Source organism: Procambarus clarkii, chromosome 2 (genome assembly GCF_040958095.1).
Source record: "Procambarus clarkii isolate CNS0578487 chromosome 2, FALCON_Pclarkii_2.0, whole genome shotgun sequence".
Lineage (NCBI taxonomy): Eukaryota > Metazoa > Arthropoda > Malacostraca > Decapoda > Cambaridae > Procambarus > Procambarus clarkii.
The window spans coordinates 41,685,891-41,703,389 of record NC_091151.1 but is presented as its reverse complement, the minus strand read 5'-3'; the positions used below and the strand labels follow the sequence as shown (position 1 = coordinate 41,703,389).

The 17,499-nt window shown below is 45.4% G+C and overlaps 1 protein-coding gene across 1 annotated transcript in view; it reads left to right on the top strand.

The window, feature by feature from the left end:
* Positions 1 to 5,992: 5,992 nt before the first annotated feature.
* The window catches only part of LOC138366285 (uncharacterized), a 14,451-nt gene continuing 2,944 nt past the window's right edge, over positions 5,993 to 17,499 (top strand). The window contains exons 1-2 of the mRNA XM_069327314.1: positions 5,993 to 6,046; positions 6,439 to 6,511. Of these exons, the coding sequence (XP_069183415.1) occupies positions 5,993 to 6,046; positions 6,439 to 6,511 (127 nt within the window). The remainder of the gene's footprint in view (positions 6,047 to 6,438; positions 6,512 to 17,499) is intronic.

Below are 17,499 nucleotides of genomic sequence, written 5' to 3'. Positions count from 1 at the left end.
ATATATATATATAATATAATACATATATATATATATAATATAATACATATATATATATAATTTCGCTACCTAAATTTTGCTACCCTGCTAAGCGTGCTGTAGCTCTTCCTCTCACGGACAAATAACAGGTGTGCTAAATGAAACCAGAGATCAGTTTCGTGAGGCTTCGTGGTGATGGCGCACGCAGCGGGCGGTGCGAGAGAGCGCCAAGCGGCCCCGTGTACCAACATCACGAACTGACCGCCAAGACCTCCGTCATTACTTAAGCATCTTGTCGTAAGGATTCCAAGGGCTTCTCAAGCCCACTAAAAGTCCCCACCGCGGCACCAGTTGTGCCCACCCGGTGTTCCTGAAGGCTTCTCCCTACTGTCTCAACTTCGGCCTGATAGCTGAGTGGACAGCGCTCAGGATTCGTAGTCTTGAGGTTCCGGGTTCGATCCCCCGGTGGAGGCGAAAACAAACGGGCAGAGTTTCTTTCACCCTGATGCCCCTCTTACCTAGCAGTAAATAGGTACGTGGGAGTTAGACAGCTGCTACGGGCGGCTTCCTAGGGGGTGAGGGTGTAACAAAAAGGAGGCCTGGTCGAGGACCGGGCCGCGGGGACCATAAATCCCGAAATCATCTCAAGATAACCATCTCAAGATAACCTCAGTTGCCATTCATATATTATGCATAGGATTTTCTAGGGAAATTGGGGGCCTCTGCCCCCCCCCCCCTCCTCCCAATTCGTTCACAAACTCTAGTTACAGCTGCCTCCCTTAGCCCCCCACTCCCTTAGTTACTAATGTTCTAAACTTCCTAAATCGCAAACGTTTGAATCTGTGTGATGTAACAGAGGTTGTAGGAGAGAGACCGATCTAGTGTTGATTTTTAATCGAAATTAAGAGACAATGTGGAAGTGAATCAATTGAATTGACGCAGTTCTACCCTAGACAGTTAGCTTCCCGAGGCGCGAACTGCAGCCCGATAAGAGGCCAAGTGAAAAACATGTCCAGTGAGATGGCGCGTGAGAGAGAGAGAGAGAGAGAGAGAGAGAGAGAGAGAGAGAGAGAGAGAGAGAGGAAGGGAGAGAGTAATTAAAGTCAGCTCACACAAACCTGTTTGGTGCTGCCACCCCCGTGATGAACTTTTATATATATATATTGGAGTTTCCTGTCTCTGTCTCTCTGTCCCTCTCTCTGTATCTCTCTCTGTATCTCTCTCTCTCTCTCTCTCTCTCTCTCTCTCTCTCTCTCTCTCTCTCTCTCTCTCTCTCTCTCTCTCTCTCTCTCTCTCTCTCTCTCTCTCTCTCTCTCTCTCTCTCTCCCCTCATACCTCCCTACTGAATTAGTAATCCTCGTCCGTCTATGGATAATATGAATTGGATGTGATAACTATGGGCCTCATATGGTGGGGGTTAGTGTCGCAGGCCCTGGGGAACCTCTCCACATCGTCATTATCCACAACTCTGCGCCACCTCTCCATAAATGGCTGCAGAGTTAAAACTAAATGAAAACGTTTTTCATTTATTTTCTTGCTTGATGATAAAATTGCAAGTCCAATTTCAGCTTATGTGTATAGTCTTGTTACACAACATTTACAGTCCTGGTCAAATGATACATTTCTAACCAGACCGCTTACAATTATTTCCCTCTATTTCAGCTACTGACCTTCCCTTCGCCAGTCCCATCCCAAATCCTTATCCTGACCCCTTCCCAGTGCTATATAGTCGTAGTGGCTTGGCGCTTCCCCCCTCCCCTGATAGTTCCCTTCCCTTCCCTTCGCCAGCCATGTGTGTCCCTTCAAACACTGCTGTCTACCAATATTCCCTTGAACCATTTGCCCCTTCAGCTTCCCCTTAAGTCATTTGCCTACACATAAGATAAACATTCACTCCCCCCTGATAGTCCCCCAAGGTCATGGGGGGACTATCCCAGGTTATCTTGGATAGTCCTGATAGTCGTGTTCCTTGGTCTATCACCCAAGTTTTTTTTTGTATTTAATTTATATATACAAGAGTTCTTACATTCTTGTAAGGAAGAATTCTTACATTCTTAGGGAGAGTTCCTAAGTCCAAGGAAAAGAACTGTATTAGTGACGAATTTCATCATCTTGATTATTATTTCGAAATTAAAAATTGTGAATGTTTGAGTACATATGTGGATTAAATATATATATATGTATTGCATCACTTGTATTGACAATTGTCTTTTTCTCTTTTCAGGTATGTTAATGGCCATAGCAGTCATCGCTTCAGGGCAAAGTGGTGAATATAAAGATTTTTATCAAATTCTGTTCATGTCTTAAACTTGTGCAAGGACGTTGGTGTAATTTCACCAGGTCGATTGAATCTGAGGCTTCTCAACGGTTTTTTTTATTTGAGTCCTATATATATATATATATATATATATATATATATATATATATATATATATATATATATATATATATATATATATATATATATATATATATATATATATATATAGGACAATGTAAGTGCTGGTGATCCTGGATTGATGTCTATTCTGCCGGTGTCAGAATCTTGTCGTCTATAATACTGATGTTTCTGAAAAAAATAAAATTATATCAAATACTCAAAACCCAAAAATATTTGGGCGAGATGATAAATTTGCCCATAACACAATTTTTTGTTTACGCTAGCTATCCCAACGTCAAAATTGGGGTGGCTTAGGTAGCTTGAAACCCCGACAGTATTGACGCTTAATGGACTAACTGATCCGCTCCGGTAAGTTAGGTGACTTAGGTACTGAGCGGGAAAACCGCTCCAGTTTTTGATGGAGTTGCTCTGGAGAGAACGTGCAAGCTAGGTCGGCTAATGGACACTAAACAGCTTCTGGGATACCTAATATGGCGCGAGACTAATGACCTAAAGGTTCGTAATTACAAGTTTTGGGTTAGAGAGTCATGGGGTCTTGTGCTTCCTTAATTATCTTCAACCCCGTCAAGGTCGCCTTGAAGTCGAGGGTGATCCTAACTCGTCCGCCCTGGAATTTCTGTTCTCTTCAGCTGACCCCTTGAATTTTTATATTGTGATTTTCTGTATTTATTTTAACTACTGCTAAGTAATGAAACCTTGGAGGAGAGTCGACGCCTCACTATTTAAAGAGAGTCGGTAACACAGCTTGTGTAATGTCGAAGGGAATAAAAGAAGGGAATGTTTCTGCGCAGCGCTTGTGCGCATGTAAACAAACCCAGCGGGAACTACCAAGAAGTGCAAGTATGCGAGGTGTATGAAGATGCCGCCCCTCTGGTGGTGGGTGGGTGAGTTAGTGCACAGGACCACCACCGCTGGCGGGAAAAGCCGCCTCCAAAAACTGGAGCTCGATCCTTCAGAAGCAAATAAGTCCACACACACACACACACACACACACACACACACACACACACACACACACACACACACACACACACACACACACACACACACACACACACACACACACACACACACACACACACACACACACACACACACACACACACACACACACACACACACACACAGACACACACACACAGACACACACACACAGACACAGACACACACAGACACAGACACACACACACAGACACACACACACACACACACACACACACACACACACACACACACACACACACACACACACACACACACACACACACACACACACACACGTTTCGGTTATCACGATATGTTTCGTTATTAACGTGTTGCCACACACACAGATGCTCAGTTGATCATTCCAGGGAGATTAGGTCACCGTGCACAAAGGGTTAAGTCATCATACCGGAGCTCTTGCACATAACGAACTCTCACGTTAACGAACTTCTTCAAGAGCCTTAAACTTGTAATTCGTACGTACGAGGTGATTTAATTATTTTGAAACTGTCTCATCACCACCACTATTTTTTTTTTAAGTCGTGATGCTTTTGTTTATCATTGTGTGTGTTTGTTTGTGTTTACCTGCCTGTCTTGTGGGGGCTCTCTGTCGGTCTGTCAGCCTGTCAGTCAGTCATTTTTCACTGTTTGTATCTGACGTTGTTCAGATCTCAAGACAAAAGTTTTACTACCACGATTCTTCATTCTATAAACACTATTCTGCGAATAGTGTTCTGCGAATAGTGTTCACTCCGCTTATCACACACCCCAGCATCTAAAACTTCTTACCCCCCCCCCCCACACACACACCCCCACCCTTCTTCAAGCGTCCCCCCCCCCCTCAATCCCACCTCAATCTACCCTTCTTGCAATCCTTCTAACACGATACTAACATTCCAACTATAGCCCTAACCCATCATTAAGACGCTTAGCACAAGGCTCTAAAATATATGTACTCAGATGCGGACTCAAAGACTTTGACTCCGGCTTCTGGTCACATCTTTAAGACCGAATAGTCAAGTCGAGATCATGTTGAGCGAGTGATGATGCTTTGAATATCCAGGGAAATACTGCTGAAGGAGAAGGATATATATATATATATATATATATATATATATATATATATATATATATATATATATATATATATATATATATATATATATATACATATATATATATACATATATATATATATATATATATATATATATATATATATATATATATATATATATATATATATATATATATATATATATAATGTTTCCTGTCCCCGACCAAACGAATTATTATTATTAGCTATTATGAGACGCAGTTATTCCCTAAGAAAATACTGAGATTATTAAGGTGTTGGGTAGGGGGGGGGAGGGGGGGGGGTCGTGACGGGTGGGGGCGGGGGGGCTGACCTTGACCATCCTGCACCCTGTGTTTGGGTGGCCTTCCTCTCCACCCCTCCCCCCCCTCCTCCCCTCTAGATGAAAGAAGCTCCTGATGTATTGCAACATGTACACACACACACACACACACACACACACACATACATGAGCATGTACACACAAGAATACACGTACAAGGGCACACATTACATGCACACTAGCACAGGTAAACACATTCACTTGCTCTTATGCACGTACGCACGCACGCACGCACGCACGCACGCACACACACACACACACACACACACACACACACACACACACACACACACACACACACACACACACACGCGCGCGCGCGCGCACGCACATGCACACACACATCAATTGCTAAATAAATGTGGCCCAAGAGCTAAGACACATTCTTCCCCAAGAATGAGTTTTGTCTTATTCTTTATGATGATCTTCATGAAGAGTTAATATATTCTTTATTGTCGTGTTCAAGTTCAAGTTCAAGTATGTTTATTGAGATAAGAAAGAAATACATCTCAAAAGGATAGAGTATCTTAGGCTACTTCTACCCCCCACTAGTCGTGTTTCCTTTGAATTAGCGTCAGTTACTTCTTTATCACTCTCTTTCTCACCCCTCCTTCCCTCTCTCTCTCTCTCTCTCTCTCTCTCTCTCTCTCTCTCTCTCTCTCTCTCTCTCTCTCTCTCTCTCTCTCTCTCTCTCTCTCTCTCTCTCTCTCTCTGACTCTGACTCTCTCTCTGATAATCTTCCTTTACATTGTCAAGTGTAAGGGATCAGTCATGCAGTACTGAGTAGATTCGAATTTTGAATTCTTACAGAACTCCCTAACATTATTCAAGGTAAAGTCACTGGTCCCTACCTAACCATATCAGCGATGACGTCAAGGGACTCTGTTTAACAATTTAAACGGTGAGGTCACTGGACTCAGTTTAACCCAAGCAGGAGCGGCGTCACACGACTTCTCTTCAAAAACATCTCAACTTGCCTCTCCCCCAGACGGCATGAAGGGACAGAGAGAGAGAGAGAGAGAGAGAGAGAGAGAGAGAGAGAGAGAGAGAGAGAGAGAGAGAGAGAGAGAGAGAGAGAGAGAGAGAGTCTCAACCTCTCTCAATCTCAGACTTTGTTGGCACTCGGTGCCAGTGACCCCCTCCTGCCTGACATCCTCCCCCTATCGAGTCCATGGGGAAAGATAGGTCAGTGACCTTTTCCATCGTACCAATGACGGTGGCTGAAGTGTGGCGGCAGAAAGTCCTGGTGGCCCTTGGGGCTCAGGTGCGGGGATTGTGGTAGTGGTGGTGGTGGTGGTGGTGGTGATGGTGGTGATGGTGATGGTGGTGATGGTGATGGTGGTGGTGGTGGGGGAAGATGTGGCCTTGACCCACCAAGCCCAACACTCCCACAAATTCCTCTCCCTCCCCCTCCACTTCTCTCCACCCCCCCCCCCCTCCTCCTTTTGTTGCTGGATATTCTTTTCATTTTTTAAGGGTGGACGGGGGTATAGGGTGGAAGGATACTGGGTTTGGTTTTTTTTTTGTTGGAATTTTATCGTGATTTTTTTTAAAGAGGTAGCTGAGAATTTTTTTCTGGGATCTGACCAAAACAATTCATTTTTTCTCGCATATTTTTGTAGATTTTTGTAGATGGTGAAAAAGATTTTCTTGCAGGGATTACATCCAAGTTTTTCCATGTCGAAGGATATATTCTTAGTTGCCATGAAGGATATTTTTGGTTGTCAGGGTTGGTAGTATGTCTCGTCTGTGTAGGTTTGTCATTTAGAAATTATATTCCAGTGTGTGTGTGTGTGTGTGTGTGTGTGTGTGTGTGTGTGTGTGTGTGTGTGTGTGTGTGTGTGTGTGTGTGTGTGTGTGTGTGTGTGTGTGTCGGGAAATGAGTTTTTGCTCTTGGGTCCCGCCTCTCAACCCTTTATCAGTATTGTCATATTGGTATCAAGATGATACAAGATCCGTAACACTCACGTCAACCGGAGCAAGACGGCATTATTCCCTGCACGGCAGGTGTCATAGGAGACCTCCTCACAGGAGACCTCCTCACAGGAGACCTCCTCACAGGAGACCTCCTCACAGGAGACCTCCTCACAGGAGACCTCCTCACAGGAGACCTCCTCACAGGAGACCTCCTCACAGGAGACAGGAGAGGTCCTGCAGCAGGAGGCTGACCCCTCACAATGCCGTGGGCCCCGCCGGAAATCCTCCTCCTGACCATCCCTACCCCCATGGCGGGTACCTACTGGGGCATTACGTCATCCCTGGTATTATAGCGACTCTAGACGTACGCATATATTTGCCAGACGTACCTTCGTCCGTGTGTGCTCGTCTAAGTGTATTCACCAGGATGTCTGTGCCGAGTTGAGCTTCAGTTCTCGGTCTCTTGTCATTCTTATTGTCTAATATTGTGACTTGTTCTGCCTATCGCGTTTCATATCTACTTCCATAATTGCGTTTATTGTTGGTTTGTACTATTTTTACCAGCTGCTGTTATGCAAAATGTGTGTGTGTGTGTGTGTGTGTGTGTGTGTGTGTGTGTGTGTGTGTGTGTGTGTGTGTGTGTGTGTGTGTGTGTGTGTGTGTGTGTGTCTTTTGATTTGTATACGAATAATATCAAATTAATCACAAAACTTCATTTATTTTTAAATATAATTGGGGAGAAATATTTTACAACTGGTGATAACGCCTCAAAGATCCCAATGCTGCTGACGACTGCAGTCAGTCAACATGGCAGCTCCTGCCAAGAGGTTTATGTAAGACACTTGTATCACGTCTGGACACTTGAGTCTATGGGCGTGGGGCGCTGCCACCATTGGAAATAAATATGATTTTATATTATCGGTGTGGGGAAGGGGACGGGGGGGAAGGAGGGAGTGTTTTGCCTTGTAGATATTGGGGGATGGTAGGGGGGGGGGTCAGTTTTTTGTTACTGTGGGGGGGCAAGGGGGCAAGGGGGAAGTTTGTTGAGTGGGTGTGGGGGAGGTTTGCATAGGTTGATGGGTGGGTGTGTTGATGACAAGGAAGTATGAGAGAGGGGGTGTACTGGGAGCTTTGGTGTGTTAGTAGGGAAGTGTACTCACCTCATTGTACTCACCTAATTGTGCTTGCGGGGGTTGAGCTTTGGCTCTTTGGTCCCGCCTCTCAACTGTCAATCAACTGGTGTACAGATTCCTGAGCCTACTGGGCTCTATCATATCTACATTTGAAACTGTGTATAGAGTCAGCCTCCACCACATCACTTCCTAGTGCATTCCATTTATTAACTACTGTGACACTGAAAAAATTCTTTCTAACGTCTCTGTGGCTCATCTGGGTACTAAGTTTCCACCTGTGTCCCCTTGTTCGTGTCCCACCCGTGCTGAAGAGTTTGTCTTTGTCCACCCTGTCAATTCCCCTGAGAATTTTGTAGGTGGTTATCATGTCTCCCCTTACTCTTCTGTTTTCCAGGGATGTGAGGTTCAGCTCCTTTAGCCTTTCCTCGTAGCTCAATCCTCTCAGGATTGTGTGTGTGTGTGGGGGTGTGGATGTGGGTGTGTGTGTGTGTGTGTGTGTGTGTGTGTGTGTGTGTGTGTGTGTGTGTGTGTGTGTGTGTGTGTGTGTGTGTGTGTGTGTGTGTGTAGTAATATATCCAAACTACATATTAAGGGAGCTTGAAACTCAGATGAGTCACAGAGATGTTAGGAAGTTTTCTTTTAGCGTGAGAGTAGTGGGAAAATAGAATGCACTTCAGGAACAGGTTGTGGAAGCAAATACTATTCATAATTTTAAAACCAGGTATGATAGGGAAATGGGACAGGAGTCATTGCTGTAAACAACCGATGCTCGAAAGGCGGGATCCAAGAGTCAATGCTCGATCCTGCAGACACAACTAGGTGAGTACACACACACACACACACACACACACACACACACACACACACACACACACACACACACACACACACACACACACACACACACAGCTGTCACCGTGAAGAGCTCCAAAGACTCTCTACAGGCTGAGGATTGGACGCGTGATCCGACAGCTCCTAATCTCCAGGAAACCCCTCCATTACCGCCTCAAAGTTACCACTGCCGACGGACCAATCGATAGAGAGAGAGAGAGCCATTACCAGGCGACCTTCCTCGTCCTTGACTTACCAGCGAGAGATGTACTTCGGCGTGGGAAACCTTCTGTCAACCCTCCCAAGGCAAAGACCTCAACTGGTATTTTGTTTTTTTTACTTGAATATTTTGTGACTCGTGGGCGTAAGCAACTCTAAGTTACTTATTAAGCTACTGGTAGTAGCTGAGCTACTTAGTATTTAGCTACTTACTTGCCGAGCTACTTAGTAAATCTTGAGGTTATTAAGTGTAAGTAACTGAGTTACTCTCAACTTGGATGATGTTTCTCTCTCTCTCTCTCTCTCTCTCTCTCTCTCTCTCTCTCTCTCTCTCTCTCTCTCTCTCTCTCTCTCTCTCTCTCTCTCTCTCTCTCTCTCTCTCTCTCTGTTGTTGTTTTAGATTTAGCTACTCAGAACGAAGTGTCCATGTAGCACGGGCTATGGTGAGCCCGTCTCTCTCATTGACCCTGTGATAAGGCTGTGAAGGGTCAGGTGAGGACCGGGTGCCAGGGAGTGCCTCCCTCCCTAACCACTAGACGCAGTCAGACTTATTAACAGCTCCATCACCTACGGCAATTATGATAATGAGGTCAAAGGTCGCCGGATGCCATAAATTCTCTTGCTATGGGAAACAGGAAATCATTCCGACTCTCCTCTTACATATATGTATATATGTATGTATATATATAATATGTGTGTGTATGTGTGTGTGTGTGTGTGTGTGTGTGTGTGTGTGTGTGTGTGTGTGTGTGTAAGCGCTGTGAGGTACAGTAACCTTTGTTTACCTGGTTGTCTAATGCATCGCATTTCTAATGGATTGGTCGAGTTCGTTAAATAGCGCTGACGTATGACGTGAGAGGGCAGGTTGCAGGAACCTGGCAGACACGTCGGGGACCCTCAGAAGGAAGCAGTACAATTTGCAACTTCCGTAGCTTTCTTGGAAGACGGGTAGTCGAGGTGGTGCTAAGATCCGCATTCTCCACTCTGAGAACGGCATGAGTCTTCCAGTTGGTTGCTCACCCGTCCATTCATTGTTCTCACCCCACATCAAGACTACTTAACTCATTAATGTTCCATATAACAACAACAAAATATATATATATATATGTAATTCTGTGATGAATGTTGAAATGTCTTCTCTGACGCATAGACGGAAGAGATCTTATTTTGATCGTGCGTCACAAACGCACTAGGGGTGAAATATACAGCTGGGATAGGATTTTTTTGCGTCCAAAGTGACGTAAAAAAACAGACTGGGCTTCATGACGCAGTTGGACTTGCGACGCTGTTCATCACACACTCACACACGCGCGTGCGTGTCTCTCAAGAACTGTCATTACCACAAGCTGCCTCTCAACCAGGCACTTAGAAGAATGGCTGCCTACTTGGAAAGTTATACGCACTAGGAGAGTTATGCTTACTGGATCTACTTACAATGAGACCTATCTAGGAAACCTACTTACAAAGGACTTTGTATATTCATTGTTTTACGCATTTGTTCAAAGCAAATAAGAAAATGTATCCACACGTTTTTTTACGAATTTTCTTTTTTACGATTGTTTTCACGAATTTCTTGATTCCCCGGAAGCCTTAATAACGAAAATTATGTAGCATTTGGTTCGTAGTTTTGAGTTAGAAATATTACAACTCTCTCCCCTCCTTGCCGGAAAAAAGTGATAAAACTGGCAAGCACGTACAAGGGTCGTAAAGCAAGCAAGCTAGCAAAGGTCTGAGAACACACACCCGAGGGTCTTAAGACAGTCCTGAGGGGGGTTTTCAGGCCAGAGGCTGAACCGTGAGGGATACTTGTAAGACATTACCATTGTAAAGAGTGCCTTGGAGTACAGACGGAGAAGGTGGGGGGGGGGGGCGAGCACCCCCCTTAACCACGTGTGTGTGTGTGTTCTGGTGTGTGAGTGTGTGTGTGAGTGTGTGTGTGTGTTTGGGTGGGTTGTTAAGACACCTTATTTTTTCTTATTCTCTGCAATGGGTCTTGGACACTATCTTGAAAGGTCAGGTAGTTATGGGGAGAAAGCGCAAAGCCAGTATGACTACACAGCATTTGGAAGGGATATGAGGACCAGGAGCTGGGATATGAGGACCAGGAACTGGGATATGAGGACCAGGAACTGGGATATGAGGACCAGGAGCTGGGATATAAGGACCAGGAGCTGGGATATGAGGACCAGGAGCTGGGATATGAGGACCAGGAGCTGGGATATGAGGACCAGGAGCTGGGATATGAGAACCAGGAGCTGGTAATGAGGACCAGGAGCTCGGATATGAGGACCAGGAGCTGGAATATGAGGACCAGGAGCTGGGATATGAGGACTAGTAGCTAGGATAGGAGGACCAGGAGATAGGATATTAGAACAGGTTGAAAGAACGGGGTTCAACCACTTGATCCATCGGGGATCGAACACCGCCCCTGCAAGAAGCAAGGTTGTTGCTCACGTTGATGGATACAAGATAATGCTTTGTGTCGAGCCAAATATGTAAGCGAGGACAGCCAATGAGAGTGGCTCTCGGAGCGAGGACAGCCAATGAGAGTGTCTCTCGGAGCGAGGACAGCCAATGAGAGTGGCTCTCGGAGCGAGGACAGCCAATGAGAGTGGCTCTCGGAGCGAGGACAGCCAATGAGAGTGTCTCTCGGAGCGAGAACAGCCAATGAGAGTGGCTCTCGGAGCGAGGACAGCCAATGAGAGTGGCTCTCGGAGCGAGGACAGCCAATGAGAGTGGCTCTCGGAGCGAGGACAGCCAATGAGAGTGGCTCTCGGAGCAAGGACAGCCAATGAGAGTGGCTCTCGGAGCGAGGACAGCCAATGAGAGTGGCTCTCGGAGCGTGGACAGCCAATGAGAGTGGCTCTCGGAGCGAGGACAGCCTATGAGAGTGGCTCTCGGAGCGAGGACAGCCAATGAGAGTGGCTCTCGGAGCGAGAACAGCCAATGAGAGTGGCTCTCGGAGCGAGGACAGCCAATGAGAGTGGCTCTCGGAGCGAGGACAGCCAATGAGAGTGGCTCTCGGAGCGAGGACAGCCAATAAGAGTGTCTCTCGGAGCGAGGACAGCCAATGAGAGTGGCTCTCGGAGCGAGGACAGCCAATGAGAGTGTCTCTCGGAGCGAGGACAGCCAATGAGAGTGTTTACCATGACATAATAACAGAGGTGAAGGCCACTAGGAGCCGAGAAGGCCCAAGGTCGACCCCAGGATCATCTTCTTCCCCTCCTCCTCCTCCTCCTCCTCTGCTCTTCCTTCCTTCTTCGCTTCTAACAACTTCCTCCTCCACTACTCCTTTATCGAAAGGGCAAAAGAAATCGTAAAACATGTGCAATTATACCCCTTAATGACGCCTCTATATTGGTCATTCTCGCATGCGCGCGACTTACTGCTTGCGCAGGAATATCCCTAAAATATTACATAAACCGTCGTCGGGAATATCCCTAAACACATACACAGACAGTGGGGTGCAGTGGTACCCCCAGGTTGCAATTCTTTTGACTATGTCGTGGCGCAGTTGACTACAGCGTGCGTCTGGGAACGCCCATTAGTTCGAACCCTCATCACGGCTCCTGTGTTTTTGTTCATGTCCCCAAATTATTATAAAATCCATAGTCCCTTGAAGAAGCCAGTACACACACACACCCACACACACACACACACACACACACACACACACACACACACACACACACACACACACACACACACACACACACACACACACACACACACTTGACGGTTGAGAGGCGGGACCAAAGAGCCAGAGCTCAACCCCCGCAAGCACAATTAGGTGAATACACACACACACACACACACACACACACACACACACACACACACACACACACACACACACACACACACACACACACACACACAGGCGTAGGACAAAGCCTCACTGGCCTACAGTATAATGTGCCATAGCTCCAGCATACAATTATAGCCCCTAAAGTGACTCTTGGACCCCCCATATAACGCACCACGTGGCGACCTTAAACCCAAAACAACAACAAATCTGGTTGCTATGGGCAACGCGAGAGTGGCTGGCTGACCTTCGGCTACACTACTACACCTTTCCATCCTAATGATGTCCTGCGTTATGGCCTATTTTTGCACGGAGACAGGTGGGGGATACGCCACTTGTGGTCTGTCAGGGTCCAGGGAGGAATTACAAGGGGTGTAATTGGTTCTAAATTAATTTATTCATTTATTCATTTATTTTACTCATAAGTGAATGTAAATGAAAATAGTTTTTTGTTAATACAAAGTGACAGTTTACTTTCAGAATTTCTTTTTCGGATAAATTCTAATCATTGTAAATCTCTCAGTACTGAACGAAATTCAAAGGTATTGCCCGAAAATATTATAGATCAACAATGTTCAAATTTATTCACTCGGTAAATTTTTTTTTGCAAATTTTGCATTAATTTTTTTGCAAATTTGCAAAATTGCAAATTTTGCAAAATTTGCAAAAATGCAAATTTTGCATTAATTTTTTTGCAAAATTTTGCATTAATTTTTTTATGCAAATGAAATACTGGCTATTGGTATATTTGACAGAGTTGTTGTTGTTATAGATTCAGCTACTCGGAACAAGTTCCAAGTAGCACGGGCTATGGTGAGCCCGTACTTTGACAGAGCCTTTGCCAGTCATCTTTATAGGCCTCAGGTGTCAACACGAGACTGTACACAACAGTAATCTTGTCAGTATCTTTAGTCGTTATAGATAGGACGGCTGACAGCTGATGTGGTCAGCGCTTCGGATTCGTAGTCCTGAGGTTCCGGGTTCGATCCCCGGTGGAGGCGGAGACAAATGGGCAAAATGTTTCATTCACCCTGATGCCCCCCTGTTACCTAGCAGTAAATAGGTACCTGGGAGTTAGACAGCTGCTACGGGCTGCTTCCAGGGGGATGTGCAACAAAAAGGAGGCCTGGTCGAGGACCGGGCCGCGGGACACTAAAGCCCCGAAATCATCTCAAGATAACCTCAAGATAACCAAGGTCCGCATTGAGGTGATGTGGAAATATCCGGATATTCAGCATCATCACATTCAAGGTCCGTCAGGCCGGCTGCTACTCTAGCAGGAAGAGGATGCTGGACATTGTGGAGCGACTATTACACTCCCATAAGACTGGCTGAACAGAGATGAAGCAACTCCTTGAGTGATGGATAGCAAGCCTCCAGAAACCTTTGCGTTTGCATAGTATAATGACTCCGGAACTCTACCCCTTCAGGGTCAGCTTTGTAAATCTGGATGAGTTTTGGCTACGTTGTACAAAAAATGTTTTCGAGGTAGCAGTAACGTAAATATATATATATATATATATATATATATATATATATATCATATATATAATATATATATATATATATATATATATATATATATAATATGTATATATATATATATATATAATATTAGACCAGTCGATAGATAGAGTAAATAGAGATGCTCTCGGACGCAGGTTCGAATCCTCGTCACGGCCCTTGTGGATTTGTTCGAGTGAGTTTCTACTTGGGAGGTAAATTTGACAGGCAACATACTATACCAATTATATAATCATTCAACACAACATGCACTATAATTATACTAACTGCCGCTTAAAACAAGCTATTAAACATTGAACTCTACGACCGTGCAAAATCAAACGCTATTAACGGCGTGTTGTCGAGAGTAAATATAGGCTCTTCAACGTGTCCCGGAGACGGGAAGAAACGTGGGCGTTAAATCAGGGTCAGGTCACGTCACGAAGAGGCCCTTGACCCCGCGTGTGCGTAGACCTCCCCCCTCTCTTCCCCCTTCCCCCCCTCTCGTCAGCGTCTTGACCCCCCTACTCTTTGCCTTGACCTCAACTGATGTCGCGGGTCATAGACCGCGTCTGATAAGCTAATAAACCCAGCTGTTGCACGATGCTCTGGCTCAAGTGTTCTTCCTGCTCATTTAAAGGTTTTCTCTAGTATATAACCTTGCTGTAGTAAGCCTTTCTGTAGCGTATAATCTTCAATTAATAAGTTTTTCTCTCGTATATAACCTTGCAATAGTAATATGTTTTTCTCTCGTATACAACCTTGCAATACTAAGTCTTTCTCTCGTATATAACCTTGCAATAGTAAGTTTTTCTCTCGTAAACAACCTTGCAATAGTAAGTCTTTCTCTAATGTAAACTTTGCGTTAATAAACTCGAAGACCTATTTACATCTTCATTGAATGGAGGTAGTTAAATAATATAGTTTGCTATTTGACGGTGCAAACTGTCGAGAGATGTAGTTACCGTGGACATTAGTTGACAGGTTAGTAGTTGTATATAACAGACTATGATGTTTCCTAACTCGGGGTGTAGGAAATGTAGATGTTTATCTCTCAGAATGTTTGGTAATATGTTTATTGTTTGTGATGTTGTGTCTATGTATGTATTAACACGATGTACTGAACGGGGGTGAGATAGCTTGAGCTACCTCATCCCTTTGTGTGTATTTTACCTCAATAAACTTATTTCAATTTCAATTTCAATTCTCAACTCGGCGTGCGAGGTCTGTGGTTCCCAGTGACCTGGGAGAACAACTAGGCCGTATTTATCAAGCAGTTGCATCAGAAATTACGAAGCCTCTACATCTTTTTCTTACTGTTCGGTGGCTTTGTTTACATATGGCAGTCTCCGTGGTGTAGTGGTAAGACACTCGCTTGGCGTTCCGCGAGCGCTATGTCATGGGTTCGTATCCTGGCCGGGGAGGATTTACTGGGCGCAATTCCTTAACTGTAGCCTCTGTTTAACGCAACAGTAAAATGTGTACTTGGATGAAAAAACGATTCTTCGCGGCAGGGGATCGTATTCCAGGGACCTGCCCGAAACGCTACGCGTACTAGTGGCTGTACAAGAATGTAACAACTCTTGTATATATCTCAAAAAAAAAAAAAAAAAAAAAATATTAATGGTGTATGAGCTCCGCAGCACCAGGAGCTCAATGATAACTTTGCTCCCGCAAGATAACGTAAGCTTTTAAGGGTTGACAGATGTTAATCTTCTTGTTTGAGGAGCTGTTCACTTGAGACAGTTAAGCAAGTCCCAGTTGTGTCTGGGTACAAGTGACAGGATGAACAACCCAGCGGGTTTTCTTCCTATTGGGGAGTGTTGTGCATGCTGGCTATGGCGGTGTGTCCACTCACAGGGATGAGTGGTGCTGCCCAATACTGTCACTATGGCGGTGTGTCCACTCACAGGATGAGTGGCGCTGCCCAATACTGTCACTATGGCGGTGTGTCCACTCACAAGGATGAGTGGTGCTGCCCAATAAACTCGCCCCTCGGGGCAAAATTTAATTCAATGATACTTTTGACTGGGAAGTTACGATGCTCGTACACTGTTTAATGTCAACAAAGTCGCCACAGATTGAGAACAGATGTTGAGGATCGTAAGTGCTTGCGTAACTGCTTTGATGAATCCAGCCCAGGATCTTTAGAGTGTGTGTAATGTACCAATTCCTTCCTCCTAATAGAACGTCGTATATTGACGTATACTCTACCTAAGCCAGACATGCAGGCGATGAGTCACAATAACGTGACTGAAGTATGTTGACCAGACCACACTAGAAGGTGAAGGGACGACGACGTTTCGGTCCTCAAGTCGATTCTCAAGTCGACAATCGACTTGAGAATGGTCCAGGACGGGCCGAAACGTCGTCGTCCCTTCACTTTCTAGTGTGTGGTCTGGTCAACGTAGCCAGACATCGTCGTACAAGAAAATGGAAGCGGCTCGCGGAATTGGACATACTGTCCCGTTTTCTGTTTTGGGTCCTCTGGTAGTTAGGATAAGGGCACTTTAGCACGACATTTTCTTGACGGTTGTGAAGGTTTAGGCTGAGGGGGGGTGAGTGTACACACTGTGTCATGCGGGTATAAGGTTGGCTTATAACGGGTCCCGGCTGTGACAACACCACAACCCGACCCTTACTAGTACGTCGTATTTTGAACAGAATTGACCAGTACGTATAATCCACATTGTCTATACATCGGCCTCGACGAGTTGCTCCGGTTCGTCCGTTCCTGGTTAGGGCAAACAGTTGCATTTCTTACGGAGTGGCAGAGTAGCATTCATAGCCTTTATGCCCAGATAAAACAAATCCCCACCCACGCCCCCACGCCCCCACGCCCCCTACGCCCTAGGCCAACTATAGACAGTACCAGGGATGCCATCCACAACAGTTGCCTGACTCCCGGGTGCTTATTTTTATTGTTAGGTGAGCAGAGTCACCAGGTGAAATGAAACGTGCCCAATCGTTTCTGTCCTGCCCTGAGATTGAAGCAGGGTCCTTCGAGGTCTGTGAGCCGAGGACTTGGACTAATGTGCTACATTAGGGCCCCTAAACTTACAGGGGCCCTAAGTTTCGTGCATCGACTCTATAACGTCCTCACGCCGAGGTGAAGCGCTGTTTTAATAACCTGTTTAGGGTAGCAGTGTGTGTGTGTGTGTGTGTGTGTGTGTGGTGTGTGTGTGTGGTGTGTGTGGTGTGTGTGTGTGTGTGTGTGCGTGTGTATGTGTGTGTGTGTGTGTGTGTGCGTGTGTTGTGTGTGTGTGTGGTGTGTGTGTGTGTGTTGTGTTGTGTGTTGTATGTGTGTGT